Source organism: Cheilinus undulatus, linkage group 6 (genome assembly GCF_018320785.1).
Source record: "Cheilinus undulatus linkage group 6, ASM1832078v1, whole genome shotgun sequence".
Lineage (NCBI taxonomy): Eukaryota > Metazoa > Chordata > Actinopteri > Labriformes > Labridae > Cheilinus > Cheilinus undulatus.
This window is the reverse complement of record NC_054870.1, coordinates 36,436,363-36,452,597: the sequence shown is the minus strand read 5'-3', so window position 1 is coordinate 36,452,597 and position 16,235 is coordinate 36,436,363. Positions and strand designations below refer to the sequence as shown.

Sequence of the window (16,235 nt, the reverse complement as noted above, 5' to 3'; positions counted from 1 at the left end):
TATTCATATTCTTATATATATTAACTTAAATAATATGATCACAGTTTTAGTGGACATACAGATAAATAAGGAGTATTTACATCATTTTAAAAACAGCAATGCTTTGTAACAAGTAGAAAATTTGGTTTATTTTTTGGTACATACAGAGGGCAAAACATTCTTTGAAAAAGAGCCATTTTTAAGGCATTTGAACTTCAGGTAGTTATCACTGTATAAAACTGTTTCTCTTTAAAGGAGGGAGTTTGACAAATATTACAACAGTTTCATCAATGATTTCATGGCAGGTCTGGACAGTGTTATAGTGTAAGATTTGATACACAAGTAAATCGAAAGAAAAAAAAATCTGTTGAATGGTCTCTGCCTTTCGTTTATAAATAAAGATTTCAGTTTAAATAAATACAGAGACCCAACCACTTTGATTAGAGAGAAAATTTAAGTTCCCAAATCTGCACTTTTAGTTTTTAAACCGGTGCAAAACCCTCATAAGGCATAAAGTCCTGGCACATGTCATTATACTGCATGGTACAAAAGGTAAACACACCTCCTGCTCATGCCTCATTGGCCCTTTCAGGGGAAAACTATGTATCTGAGTGTTCTTTCAAATATAGAACTTTTTTTTAACAATTCCCTCTTTTCAAACTGAACAGGAAGTATCTGTCTGTTTCAGTTCAGAGTATTAACAGAACAGGAGGCTTCTTTACTACTTAATCAGAGATGTATGCTGATAGCAAAACACCTAATGGGAGCCTCTCAGGCAGTTAGAGGCAGTATGTGGTTGTTAGAGTGACCCATAGAAAGTATTCAGTAGTGGTGCAACTGATCACAGAATCTGGGAGTCAAATGGACTATCCCTTTGGTTTGGAACGTGTATGATCCACGGATCATCGCTAAATGCATCATCAAACTAAATTTACTGATTTTCTCTTTACTTTGCACAAATGTTCAATCAGACTCAGAACAAAACCGTTAGATTTTGGAGGTCAGAGATCAAAGATCAGGGTCAGTGGGCCTTATGTTCACCCCTTGCTCATGAATGTGATATCTCAAAAATGCTTCGGTGAAGTTTCTTCAAACTTTGCACAAATGTCCACTCTGATTCAAGGATAAGCTGATTCGATTTTCAAGGTCAAACATCAAGATCATTAGGCCATATGGCCATCCCTTACTTGTCAACCCAATATCTCAAGAACATGTTTTTTTTTTCAAGCCATACACAGAAGACTACTCTGACTCAGGGACAAAACCATTAGATTTCACTAGCAGTATTCAGGCCCTTGGGATGTCAATAACAAGACCAGGGGCTTGTGGCAAGCCTCATACCCACCCTGGCAGTGCCCTATGCCATTCATACTCACCACATAAACCCCTTACTCCACCCTAGAGGTGTGGGCTTGGTTATTTTTTCAACAGATTATATTCCCATAACCCTGGTAATGTACAGACAAATCCAGAGCACAAGAGAATTTGTAACAAACCTCTTTCCCACCCAATGGTTCCCTCAGGTGGCCTATTCGCCATATCAACGCCCTACTTTCAACCATACATTTTTTTTGGCCTAAACATGCATAAAAGTTTTGCACAGCACTGTATATTTTCCTCCTTGCTTATGATAGCTTAAGGACATTTTGAGGGATTTTCTTTAAACTTTGGACAAATATGCATTTTGATTCAAAGATTAAATAGATTTTGAAGGTTAAAGGTCAAAGTCATTGAGCCTTATGTTGATCCCTTGCATGCACAACAAGCTTTGACCAACTAAAAAACTGAGATATGCAGAATTCATATGACAAACACTCTTCATGATTGATGCAAGCTTTATCTTCAATATGCAAAAATAGATTTACTGCCAATAACTCACTGTGCAGACTCTAAGTTAAAACAAAGCAGTGTTTAAGGAGTGTGCCTACGCACCAGGGAGATTCACTCTACAGTTGTTCAGCTTGCTTTTTATATAGCTATACAAGTTTTTCGCAAAAAGACATAAAATGTTTATATCTGTGTTTGTCTTCTTTTGCCAAACAGTGCTTTGGATTAGTGTCTGCATTTATCATGGAGATATCAGCTTGTGATTACCTTAAACAACAATCAGTAGCTTAACGTGTGACGAAATGGCCTGCCGTAGTTTTTTAGATGTAAACTTAACTTTATACAAAAACTCTCTTAAACAGCACTGCAATTGCTGCAAAAACCGAAGATGTAATCCTTAAGTGCACGCTAATGCTTCAAGCCTGGTTCAACTCATACAACAGGTGCACACCAGCTGTTAAATGATCTATGTGATGATGATGTTGCTTATACTAAATTGTCAAAGCTTTTTTCTAAATAAAAAGTAAAGATTAAAGTGAGATAGTATTATCTGAAATACTGTAAAGGGTATATTTAAGACTGGATACACTGCGTAACTTAATAGATTAAAAGAAACGTCTTTTAATGTACTTTCAAATTGCAAAGTCACAACCATGGCTAAGTAATTCTGATGATTCAAAAAATGATCCGATTCGTGACAAAAAAGTGTGTGATTTGATTCAAACCAAGAGATTTGTGATCAGTTGCACCCCTAGTATTCTGCATCTTCACTGTATTTACCCTGGGTTTAATAAACTTTGATGTTGTTATAGAATACCGTCTTGGTGCTTTACAGCAGCTAAGGGTTTAATAAGACTACCAGCTTACCAAAGATATGGACAACCATTGCTTTTAAAAGGCTAAATTAAGCTGAAACAAAGCACTTCTGACAGACGTAAGAGCAAAAAGGCTTCAAATCTTGCCTGTAGAGAAACCTCACAGTTTAGGAAGTTTCAATAAAGCTTTAAAGTGCCAAACATAGATTTAATAAGTAGCACACTTACAAATTAGATAAAGATTAAATCATTCTGTAATTACTACTTTTAAACACCACTCACACAGACTTGTTTGGTTGTCCTTCTACCACCAAAGGGACTTAAATCTTATATTTCATTCTGTGTGCACCCGTGTTATGGCAACAAAAGCTGTGCTTGCACAAGTAGCCAAGTAGTTGGCCATGGCTAATAGTTGGTGAGGACACTTTAAACCTTAAAAGAGACTCACACAATTTATACAAAGCTGATATTAGTCTCAGAAAGAGGTTGAAAGTGTAGTCAAAAGTATGATAATCACCTCATCCTGCACTACTGAATTGCTGCTATGCCTGTTGTTATGTACTGTCTTAGTTCGCCATGTTTGTATCAAATACATAAATTTTAATTGAGTGTTGCTCAGCCACTTTTGTAGCTGCCATCACCCGTTCGCTGTACGCGAGCTGCTATCATCTCCTTCGACACTCTCTTGCAGTCTGAGGCCAAACCCAGAAAGCACATGAGGTCTATGAAGGCGGTGGTGAGGTTGAGCCTGCAGCCGAACTCACTGGTGGCGTAGTCGAAGGGGAAGGTGTGGTGGTAGTTGTGGAAGCCTTCACCTTAGAAAGACGTAGGAAAAAGTAGTCATATAAGGATAAAATTCTTCAAGAACACAAACAGTAGATGAACAAAGATATGTAAAGCAACAAAATGCTTCTCTGAATCATTTTAACACAGCACAGGACTGGGATGGATCAACAAACAGCTAAGAGCAGCGTGTGACTGAGAATGTGAGCTTTTGCCGGGAAACTGAGGGACTTATTTTTGGGGCTTAAATTGTGTTACAGGTGGACTGTCCTTTAATGCAATTTACAAGCAGTCAATATCAAATTACTCACTAATTAAAGAAAGTATGCCCACTGCTTTAGGAGCCACTACAACTTAGACTCTGACTGCAATAGGAAATATTTATTCAACAACACAAAAATTCTCTCTCCCATAACGCTACTGCTGTTAAAAATAAAGGCTGAACTCTTCAATGCTTCCAAGAATATTTTAGGTTTTTGTGATTAGCTGTGTCTGCTACGACTTTCCTAGTAACCAGAATTTAACAATAGATTTGGGGTTGTTGCTTTTTCTTATCATCATAACTAAAAACAGAGAAAAGGGCTAATGCAACAAGCAGTTACAGACTATATCTCTGTTCGAGAAAGCCATGGTAACCACAGATGCTCTGGAGACTTAAAAACAAACAATCAGCTGCTAATCAAGATAACACCTTTGTTGGGACTTACAGGTAGAAATTGGGCATCGCTTTCTTGCAGTTTGCCTTCACAGTTGCATAGCAGCATTTATTGGGTGCAGAATGACAAGAAAAAGCTATCCTACTTCAAAGGTTGGTAGGATAAGAGGTAGGACACTATTGATTATTGTAAAACTTCCTTCAAATAAAAATAAAATCAGTGATTGCTACCAGAGTTTTGAAAACATTTGTTAGCTCGTGAACTAACTTGTGACTGCTTTCAGACAACAAAGCTCAGTGCTGTTTGCATCAAGCGCCCACTGTGTCAGCCTCCACGAATCAAATCTTGACTCATGGGAAACAGTGTTACTGAAAATAACAACTGACACTAGAAAATGACTAATTTGCAGCTGAGTGAAAGCTGGCAAACTTTCAAAAGTTCAAGGCTGACAGCACCACAGCAAAGAAAAATAAACATTAGCCACGATTCCCACTACAGATATCAGATTGAACCGACTCTATGAGAGCCCATACTGTGGCTGACTAGACAAAAGAAGCTTTCAAAAAACATCAACACCTGATCACTGGGACTCAGGCACTGAATCACGTGCACATTGATGTCACAATCTAGTGGAAGGCTATTGTGTTAAATAATTCAGCCAAAGAACAAGTGTAAAAATTAATGAGGGCTATTAGGCTTAGATAAGTTGATGATTGCCAACACCTCACTGCCCTTCAGCATCACACTCCTTGAAAGATGATAAATTCTAGCTAACAGAAACAAACACAGTTGTGGCAAAATGCAGAACTCTGTAGCTGTGTCTCAATTCAGGCGTAGCATCCTTTGAAACACTCAGCCCATGAAGGGACCCAGCCTTCATCGATTGGGTAAAGCATTCAGAATGAACCAAAGGAGAATCTATGGAGTATCTCCAACATCAGCTAACCCTGCCCTTACTTTTTTTACTTCTAAGTGCTGCCCCTGTCACCTAGCAAGCTTAGCAGCCACACCAGAACAAGCTAATGTCATCTCACTAATCCTATTATTATTTTAAATGTAACTTGACATTTTCATGACACTTTTGTTATAATAGTAGTAGGCCTTTTATAGCTATTTGACTGAGCTGATACAAGTTTCCTTCTATTAAACGACACATTATTTTGGCTTTAATTGAAGGACCCCTTAAAATAGGACAGCTTTCTGCACTTTACTCTAGTGTTCAAATGAACCCCCTAAAGGATGCAGTCCCTGAATTGGGACTAAGCTATTGCTACATCTATTACTGATGCAAGCGATGGTTAAAACAAATTAACCCTTTAATTTAGAGCAAAGGCAGCTACTCTTTAGCTTGTACTGAAGTGAAAAAATTGTGAGTAATTCAAAAAATTCAAAGCACACTTTTTAAATTAAAAAAAAAAAATACCAGTGCTGTTGTACCGCATATCAGCACTCTTGGGAGTTTCTTGTTTACTCGATTATTTTGTTGGAGCAATTGTCATTTAATGGTGAATAATGAACATGTGTTTTCTTACCTATGGCACTGAAAGCAACCAGTGAGTTTTCTCTGGGGTTTATATTCTTGTCATATGGCCTGTTGCCCCATATGTGTGCTGCGCTGTTGACCAGCCAAGTGGCGTTGAGAATCACAGCATACCTCAGGAGTCCTGGCACAAAGTATCCCACAGCCAAGGACTCACCCCAGAAGTACCAGGGCACCAATGTGGGCACAAGGAAGCACAGGATCACCACAGAGAGTTTGTAGTGTCTGCCAAAAAAGAAAACCATTTATCTCCGAAAGACCAAAGAACATTGAACAAATATGTAAATATGCTACGTAGTTCTTTCAGATTAACATCATTTGTATGTTTCCATGCTGGTGATAGCCAGGGCCTGAGTTCTTAATGTTTAACAGTTTGTCCCTCTGAGCCATTGTTGTCAACATGATAGAGCACTTTACACAAATGGCCACTCTGACTCTAGGATGAACTGATCAGATTCTGGAGATCATAGGTCAAAGGTCAAGGTCATTAGACCTCACAACTCCTTGCTTGTGTACACAGTATCTAAAAAAACCTGGAGGATTTTCCACAAACTTTGCACAAAGGTCCACTCTGACTTAAATATTAACTACTGCTTTTTATAGAGCAAAGGTCACAGGGCCTACTGTTCATTTCTTGCGTGCCAAACTTCAAACTTAGATAAGATAATGCTTTACTGATGCCCAGAAGGGAAATCCGGGCATCGCAGGAACACAAGAGATAAAGGCGGTAAAAATACCAAAGGCTTCAAATAAGAAATAAGAATCAGATTTTTAGTTTTCATATGACGGACAGTCTTCCTTATCTTTATTTGACCATTAACCATACTCAATACTGTTACTAATACTGACATTTTTCACTGTTTACTAAACCCATATTTGATTGGCATTTATATTATTGTTCAATTAGACTCCTGTTCACTTACCTATCTCTATATTTTAAAATCTTTTACAAAGCATGCCCCTCAACATCAATAAACATGGGTCCCAGCCCTTCTTCTTGACCCACCACTGTCAGCCCACAGAAAACCTCACACAGGCATGTAACTACCAAGCTCTAGTTAGAGCAATGTCATGCATTCTGAAATCCTAAAAAAAAAAAAAAAAAAACTTTGGAGCAATACTTGCTTGTGCACCCAAGTTAGGGAAGGAATCTCAAATGTATTCCTTTAGTGTTTTGGAATCGGTTCTGAACAAATTACCTCTACTATCTTTTGAATAGTATTTTACTGTACGAAGATGTCAGGGCCCTCTGATTGTGTAACTCCAGCCACTGTTAATCCACTTTGCTTTAGAGCAGAAGGGAAAAATCTGGGACTGCTTCCAGAAAGGAAGAGATGTCGACAGATGACCAGCCAGTGGACACCACATGACTCAGGGCCTGTTGCAGGTCAGTAGATCTTGTTAGCCTGGTTGCTATGACCCCAGACTTAACACCTGATCATGGTCTATGTCTGAACTGGATAAACTGACTAAACCAAGTCCCAAAACAAGCAGTAAAAAAATACCCATTGTTTTTCAGTTACACAACTTATACCACATGAGTGTTGTTTTCAGGTATTTTTTCATTTTTGCAGGTAGATTCAATTGGTAGGTCCCATCAGAATTAAGATACCACTGTTTTCCACCCCTCAGACATATTTTGCTGATATAAAATAGCTATACCAGAGACAAGATTAATGCGAAACTACTGAAAAGCCAAACCTTGTAAAGCCAGTAAGTCTCAGTAAATATTCAGCAGTGACAGCAGCTGATTACATGCAGACTGTTTAGTATAAATCTTCTTAGCTTATTTTAAATGGACTTGCTTGGTAAGAACAGCTTTAAAACATCAAAAAGCAAACTCGAAGTGACTATCTTCTTACCGTCTCTGAAACATAACGACTTTATCTGCTTTGAGGTCCGACAGATCCAGTTTTTTGCCCTTTTCAATGACGTCAGGATGTTTACGGATCAGGAGCCAACCAATGTGGGCGAAGAAGAACCCCCGTGTGGCATTGTGAGGGTCGGCATCTGTCTCTGAGAACTTGTGGTGAACACGATGGTCCCTGGCCCAGTCATATATGTCATTCTGTTCACATAAAGACAAGATAGAAAGGAATAGGACATCAACAAATAGAAAAGAATACAGTATTCCCCCTGTGGAATTTTTACTTTTTTATTGATTTTATAAATCAATCATGGCCACACAGTTCTTTTACCATAAAGCTTTGACTGTTGAAGAACCCAGGACAGTTGTTGCATGCAAAGTCTCATCTCAGCTGCTGAAGCTTCTAACTCCTTCAGAGCAGTGTCTTGGTGGCCTCGCTTTCTAGTCTCCTTCTTGCTGAGTTTGTGAGGATGGCCTGATCTAGGCAGATTTACACATGTGTCGTATTCCTATTTCTTAATGGTAGATTTACCTGAACTCAGGGATTTTCAGTGCCCTGGAATGTTTTTTTGCATCCATCCCCTGGCTTATACTTTTCAATAACATTTTCTCTAGAGATGGTTTGAGTGTTTTTTTGTCTTCATGGTGTAATGTACCAAGGAATGCTAATTAACCAGTGACTGGACCTTCCAGACACAGGCATCTTAATACTACAATCATTTGAGACACATTAACTGAACTCAGGTGATCCTCTTTTCACTAATTGTGAGACAAGTAGCACCAATTGGCCGGGCCTTTCTTTTATTAGGTCAGTCACTTTAAAGGGGTTGAATATTTATGCAGTCATTTATTTTACATTACATATTGTATTCAACTGCCATTATTTTCTATAAAAATATTTTCACTTTGACATTAAAGAGGTTTTTTGTTTTAAAATAAGCCAAATCATAGTGGCCATGATTGATTTATAAAATCAATACACAGGTAAGGGGGAACACTTTTTTGTAAGCATTTTTAATGCAAATCAATTAGATTACATAGTTTTAGCATTACTGTGTACGATTGTTTGAAAACTCAACAAATGTCACTGTGTTATTACAAATAAGTGTAATGACAATTATGCATTATGATAACTTCCAAGAGCCTATCTTGACACGCTAGAAGACAAAGTAAGTTTCTGCCTAGATTCGTCGCTGCACTTTACTGTACAAAGATGTCAATCAAGTAATGGCCGATCAACATGAAGCCTCTGTGCACCTGACACAATACATCACTTCCTGTTTTCCGCTGCTTGGGATGTGTCATTTCAAGTGTTGATATAGCTACTGCTAAACTGTTTATTTTACCCTATTTGATCAGTGTTCAATTACAGCTAAATGTTTTTTTTTTATTTCTGTAAGTCTAGATGTACACGTTATCATCAAGCACTCTCACTTTAGCAGCTCACCTGCTGGTTGTTTTCTCTTCACCTCTAGCTTGTCTCAGTTTAGCAGTTAGATTTTCTCACTATGGCCTCTGTTTTTCTGCCTTCCCCTATCCTGTTCTCACCTGCCTAGCGTGCCAAACATTTAGTTTTTCCATGTCCTCCTTTACTAAAACAAATAAGAAAAATACAAGATAATTAAAGAAAACATTGTGCAGGGGAGGTTACAAGCCATAAAGGCTTATCCAGATACATCTCCCTGATACAACAAGAGCTATTCCAGGCACCAATGCAGGTTAGCTACTTGTACAACTGGTGCTTCTGGTTTATAAACTAACAAAAATATAAAATTTTCAGAGAAAATTACTATTGTGTATTCAGGTACACCCAATGTTAATTAGGTAGTCTAGTTTATTGCATGACAGGTTTACATCCTATTACATGATGTAAATGTTACATTTAAATTACTGAAATTATTTGCATTTAAATCTAAATTACTGAAATTTACAGATTTAAATCACTAAAATGGTTCATTTATACAGTAAATGCATAGCAGCTCCAGCCATGGGTTATCAGTCTCATGAAGTACATAATCTGTAATGGCCTGAAAAATCAATATTAGTTGCCCCCTAATGCAAATACCTGCACATTATTCTCCCCCATTCAATCACAGCAGCACTTGGTTAACCCATCAAGCCCTTAGCTATTTTTAACCACTTTGTCTCACCTGGGCTTATTGTCTTAAAAAGCTTGTGAAACATTAACCCTGCAAACATCCTTTTGTAACATCCAAGTTGTAAACATCCTTTTGTAAGCACTACCTGGGCTTTAAGAATATGTATGCTGCAGTAATGTCACTTGAATTTTAAAAATTTATGGGACTATAAAGACAAAAGAAAAACTAATGGAAATTAAAATTCAAAGATTTTTATGTGTGATACACAGTAAGCAATAATGACTCAGAGTTCCTTTGCACAAACTTGTTCTCCCATTTATTTGGGACCAAAAAGTGAAAGAAACAATTATTCTGTGACAAAAATTCTTCAATATATTCATATATTTCAAAAAAGAGTCTTTATGTTTTTTGGGGTCTTTTGTATTCCCTCCATCTTTGCCCTTATTCAACACAGTTCCAGTCTGGAATGACACAGAGGGTAACATCTCAGGCTCGCTTTCTTTTAATTATGATCTATTCAGGCTGTTTGCAACAGCATGATGCGATGACACAGCCCATCACAAAGCATTGCAGGATACAAAATGGCATTTAGCATTAGCTGCTAGCGGCAGGAATGATCAAAAAATATTTTTTAAAAAAGGATAAAAAGACATTCAATACTGTATTAACTGGTGTGGATTTAACCTTTAAATATAGTGGAAAATCACCTAAGTTCAAATCTTGCTAGTAAAGCATCTGTAAGGAATTTCAAGGCATGGATTGCATCACTGGAACAGCAAAACAGCTAGCATCTAGAGGAAACCATAAGAGGCTACAATTTATGTTCCGTAAGTTTTTTTTTAGTTTTCACAAACTGCGTAACTTCTTGTTGCATACGATAACGCTGGTCTTCGATGGTGAAAATTATGACTGACAATCTGTATGTTTTTTAAAGTTTTGGCACTTTCTGATGCAATCAATCTTGATACAACAATGATTGTATCATTAACACCTGTGAGATGTATGAAGAAGACTTAAAGAGTACCTGAAAGTATGGATTCTCTTCAAATTTAGAAGCATTAAATACAGAAAAAAATCAATTAATAGCTACATCAAGTCCATGCTGAAAACTGGTTTATAAGGGCAAAAAGGAATCTCAAATGTCTACTACTTGTTTTGGGGGGAAATTAATTGCATGTCTCAAGATGTCTTTTAAAAGTCCTTTGGAGTCTAAGTGTACCAAGAATTCAAGTTTCCCCAACACTCCAATGTGTATTGCATACTATACCAAGATTTGCTTCCAAACGTGTTTGGTTGTCACATAATCCTGTTTGACTTTGAATTCATTAAACTCAGGGTAGATGAAAGAGAAACCTGCCTCATTTACAAGCTTAATGTGGGGTTGAACTTTGGAATTGTCAAGGGTTAGAGGAGGACATATTTTCACTCATTCTCTGTTTTACCTGAAAGGCCATGGAGTTGCCAAGAGCAAGGAAGACTCTCAGGGGAAAAGAAGCCTTATAGGATCTGTGGCTCCATAATCTGTGCACGCCTGCAGTCACGCCGAGCCCACTAAAGAGGTAACACACTACAGCTGGAAGAGAGAGAGATTGGGAGAGGTGAAAAGGACAGATATCTTCAGGGAAAACTGTCACCAATGCACTAAGATTAATTTTACACCCATGAGAGCCGAGTCACTGGGACACCATGTCCTTTCCATTACAGCCAGGCCTCTTTATTCAGAGAAAAGTCATCTATGTGGGGAGATGGGATGGTGGGAGAACACAGGTTTGCCCTCACACTTTTGTTGTTATAAAACTGCTGAATGTGTTTCTATGTGAAGCCCCAGACAAGACTGCCCAGGATTTGAGAACCGGGGGCTTCTGGCTGGCAAAGAGCGTTCTGTTGTGGTGTCACGCAGCTCACAATGGGATGTCTATGGGAACGTTGATTGTGCTTTGTCTTCCCCACTGGAATAATATGCAGCTCAGCATTGCAAAGAGAGGAGAAAATTATGCAGTGCCAGAGTGGAAACAAAGTTGAGACTGTTCAGGAATTCTAGTCATGCTGTATTAATCTACATGTGTAGGGAACAAACTACATATACGGCAAACTATTTAACATGCAACACATATATTGCACTAAATAAAAACTCAGTAAGTGATGCCTTCAAGACTGAGTGAAGGGAAACAGACATAATGCAATTGACAATAACAGGATGACTCATACCCCTTCATTTCTACGGGCAACCCCTATAGAGGAGCTATGTAACCCTCCCCCAAGCAGTGGTACTGTAGTTAGTAATAGTCACACATCAGCATGTTTTCCAAATGTGTCTAACATAGAGGAATACACATTAACACCTGCACAGCACCGCCTTCTTCACGAATACTTACTCCACACAAGAGTTAAAAACGAGGCAGACGGAAGCAGAAGCAGTCCATACAGCGCACCAATATGTAGGAGGGTCATCATTATGATATTTCTCCACACCAGCATCCTCGGCGGTCTGGGACCCTTTTTCTCTTTGTAGGTGTCGTCAAAAACATCCTCCACCGTCGACGTTTCTGCCATGGCACCTCCATTCAGCTGCTGCTTACCGCCGGCTATGTGCTCAGTCCAGGTTTCCGTTTTGGTCATGTTGTTGCTGAAGTGGTTCTGTAACAGCAGTGTGCAGCAGGAGAGAAGGGGGATAGATGTTGCTCAGTGAAATGCGTACAGCAGAGATGCAGGAACAGGAGGGGGAAAGTACGGCGGCTGGCTGCGAACATGTAGCATGCAGAGCAGAGATCGCAAAGAGGCTGAAGCGTGCCACTCTGAGAGTTATGTCACTGTGGCTTTAATTACGCCTGCTTTTGTAGTTCTGCTGTTTTTTTTAGGTTGAGAATTAACGCTAGCTCAGGTTACAGTTTTATACATTATGCTGCTTCATACTGCCAAACAAATAAGATTTTAGCGCCTCATTGTAATTTTTGGTAATTCAAACCGACTTTTTGTCACGTTCTTCCGCCCACTACCAACACCTGAAACAAAGCCTAATTATATTCATGGCGCTAAACTGCGCTTTCTGACAGCGTACTAGTCTTCAGAACTGAATGGCATTAAATAGCCCTTCTGAGGTTCCTAAGTGCATGTATGCACACACAACCTTTTACAAATTTGCTAGTTCAAGAGCAAGTTTTATACAGGTAGCCTATGTAACATGGAGTATGATTGCTAGTAGTTTTTTTTAAACTAGCAAACTATCATCAGTGGAACAATCATTAGCTAATAGCCTACCAAGTAATCAAAATTGAATTGGACCAATATGTTCCACTACCAGTACAGTGAGACAGTGCCTCTATTAGGACAGAATTACAGGCAGATTAAACTTCCAATTAGGTGGGATAATGCTTATCGTAAGGGTTAGAAAATCAAAAGTTAAAGTTGAAAACTTGGCCTGCAAAACCTGATTAGAAAATGTTTAATAAAACCAAGTAAACAGTCTGCTTACTATAAAGACGCTCATCCTCCATGAAAACATTTTAACAGCTATCATAGCTAAGGTCAAGGCCAATAAAGCTACATTAGCAACATAGGTAATGTAGCTATGTAGCTAAAGCTAAGAAGGCTATGTTAGCAAATGCTACATTTGCTAAAGCTATCATAGGTACGTTAGCTACCTACACAATGCTTAAGCTAACTTAGCAGTAACATTAACTATGTAGCTATGTTAGCTTTAGCTAAAGCTGATAAAACAAAAGCAAGCCACTGTGCGCGTGACAACTTCTGAAACAAGTCTTCATAACTGATTAGACCTCTGACCTTTTTTCTGTTTTATTCATGAAATGTTGCTTAGTCTGTAACGTTTGCATATGATTATTCATGAATTTTACTGCCACCCTTTATGAATAAAGATTAAATAAAAAAAAAAAAGAAAAAAACGGCTAAAACAGGACGTGTTGTACTGGCAAATCATGTCAGATCCCTCTCAAAATAACAACATCCGAGACTGGGGGCCCCAAACATCCCTGGAGATTAGGGTTGGATATTATTTGAGGTTTTTTTCTGACACCAGTGCTAAAGCGATACTTATATTATGGTGACGGTACCTAATGATGCCTGAATCAATACTTAACAGAAGTGTGTAGGAGATTAAAAGTTGTCTGGGTATCAAAAATTATTTGCAGATTTAGCAAATCATGGTTATACTTGAGGCATTCAATAGGTTTTAATATAGAGTACTTTCGCACTGGGACTTTAGGTAACACTACACTGCCTTTGCTTTGAAATATATTACTAAAACAACTGTCAGTAGGCTTTATGTCACTTTTTGCATCAGAAATGGACAAAACACAATGGGACTTGTGTGTAGTAGGTAAATGTACACACAGTAGCGAGCAGGCAGGACAATGTTTGTGTTGTTTGAAAACCATCCAGTTCCAGTCTGGTTTATGAACAAGGTTTTTTTTTCTGTTTTTGCTGCTAAATGAATGATAATCTTTGGTTGTTGCTTATTGTGGTTTACTTACAAATTGGTGCTTGCAGTGTTTTTCTTTCAAACAAAAAAATACCATGTCAGGGCAATGCTGTGGTATTGAAAATCAGACCACAACTATGGTGATATTCAGAACAATAGCACTGCCTCTGATAGACAGAGCAACAGTATACTATGCTAGACTAATTGTGCAGTATGCATTATGGATGAAGTCTGGCTACTGGAGCTACTTCTATGCCAGTGCAAATGACAGTGTCATTTTAAAATTAAATGTAGTTGATAAATAGATAGAAAACTCTTTTAAAGGTTGGTATGCACGTGTACAGCAGTGGCATGCAGTGTAAGCAAATTTTAGTCGTATATGAGTGGAAGTTTGCTGCAAGCAACATTCACCACTATGCAAATACTGTTTATAATTTGCATATGACAATTGCTGTCTCTGCAAAAAAGACTGTAAATGGCTGCTTACCGAAGTGGTGATCTCCAGGCTCAAAAGGAGGGTACCAAATCCACGGGGGTCCTTGGTTTACTTGAGATGTTGGCAGAGGTGAAATATAATGAAGATAATACTGTAGCATTGATTTAGAGGGACAGAAGTGACTGTACTTTCTCAGAGAGCATTTTAAAGCAACTGGTTGATGTAGAAATTGATGCCAAAGGTACTGCACATCCCATTGGCTGTTTCCTCCATGTTTGCCATCCCCCTTTTTGTCCAGTCCAAGAGAAAGTCCTTCCAGACACACAGAGGAATCTAGCATTGCTGTTGCACAACCTTTCAAATCAACTTTATGATGCCAAGATGTTTCTGTATCTGATTAAATGTTGGAGGAATTTGCAAACACAGCACAGCTCAGCTGACATCATTATGTCATACATACAATGCTGACATTATCAGTTTGAGATGGAGTAATGATGACAGTTGCAAATATCATGTGCTTTTTACTTTTGCCCTACTTGCACATGCCTCTTTTTCAAACTAGCACAGATGTTCTGCAATTAGACAACAATTTTGTTGTTGCACGTTTTAGTCCAAAATTACAAAATATGTGATGTCAGACTTGACTGTGAACTTTGGCCAAGATATCACAGCTCTTACTGCATACAGATCTTTTTCAGTAAAATACAGTGAATGCATTCTTTAGATATTAGTATTAGCATTTATAGACAGTATAAAAGTATATGTAAAACTGTGAAAACTAATCTTAGACTGGCTTCAATATTACACACCATTTCTTTTTAATATCTATGTAAATAGATTACTGACTTTTTATGCATTGTGACCAAAACATTGTTGGGAAATAGCAATGTTTTGGCCAATAAACAAGTGAAACACTTTTTTTTTTATTTTGATCTGTTAAAACAAAAGTTCATCAAAACTGAAGCATAAAGACCTGTAACATGAACAGCATGAACCCTGTGTGTGAGTTTAAAAAAGTTCATTTCACAGTCTTTCCTGCACATGCATGAACATCATCACAGCATTACCTCACTCCTGTGGAAAGGACAACCAATAGGCGGAGGCTGCCTTGTTGGACTGTATGACCGCACATGAACAGCAGTAACCTCTGCAGAACAAAACTTGGTGACTTTTCAACTGGGCTCAGTGTGAAATGAACTCTGGTAAACTGGAATGAAGTGGGTGTTTTGAACAAGCCCATTAAAGATAATAATGGTACCATCTACTGTTCACATATTGCTACTGCAGGGCAGTCAGTTAAATGTGGTTGATTAAAATTTGGCAGCCAAAATAAAAGCTTCTGGGGAGTATCTTTCCATAGAAGTCACATGGAATAAAACACATTCAAATCATTAAATATTTAAAATATTTTTCATTCAGACACTTGTACCAAAGTCCCAACATAGTGAGGCAGAAGGCAGACATGCCACTGCAAATACTCTCAAGTTAATTATTAGCAGTCTTTTTAGGGTGTTGAGTGAGTTCACCAAACTCATTTATGCTATAGGAATAGTCAAGGTTTAAGTTGTCTAAATAAACCAGATTAAAGGGCCTGACTACCCAAATCTTAGCTGATCAGAAAAATACAAACCTATGTACCAGAAGGTTGGGGCATTACATAAAATGTGAAAAAAAAACAAAATACTGTGATGTGCAAATCCTATTCAACCAATTGAATACAGAACAAAGACAACATTTTTGTTTAAACTGATAAATTGTACCTTTTTATTTTTTAAATAAATACATACATTCCCAA

General features: G+C 38.0%; 1 protein-coding gene across 2 annotated transcripts; it reads right to left on the bottom strand.

Moving 5' to 3' along the window:
• Nucleotides 1–106: 106 nt before the first annotated feature.
• scdb (stearoyl-CoA desaturase b) lies at nucleotides 107–14,774 on the bottom strand. 2 transcript variants are annotated; one of them, XM_041789133.1, is made up of 6 exons: nucleotides 14,492–14,771; nucleotides 11,942–12,203; nucleotides 11,009–11,139; nucleotides 7,463–7,668; nucleotides 5,593–5,825; nucleotides 107–3,436 (listed from the first exon to the last, which is right to left on the bottom strand). In XM_041789133.1, exons 2-6 carry the CDS (start codon nucleotides 12,183–12,185, stop codon nucleotides 3,237–3,239), a joined length of 1,014 nt encoding a protein of 337 aa, XP_041645067.1. In that variant the 5' UTR covers nucleotides 12,186–12,203; nucleotides 14,492–14,771; the 3' UTR covers nucleotides 107–3,236. The 2 variants fall into 2 exon arrangements, with proteins under 2 accessions (XP_041645067.1, XP_041645066.1); XM_041789132.1 differs by lacking the exon at nucleotides 11,942–12,203 and having other exon boundaries at nucleotides 14,492–14,774.
• Between the last annotated feature and the right edge of the window lie 1,461 nt (nucleotides 14,775–16,235).

Bases quoted from the DNA above. Each gene is read 5' to 3' on its own strand.
- scdb (XM_041789133.1), bottom strand. From the start codon at position 12,185: ATGACCAAAACGGAAACCTGGACTGAGCACATAGCCGGCGGTAAGCAG. The intron at 11,140-11,941 runs GTAAGTATTCGT...TCTCTCTTCCAG, and splicing joins GTTTTTAACTCTTGTGTGGA to CTGTAGTGTGTTACCTCTTT. The intron at 5,826-7,462 runs GTAAGAAGATAG...CTTTTTTGGCAG, and splicing joins GTCGTTATGTTTCAGAGACG to ACACTACAAACTCTCTGTGG.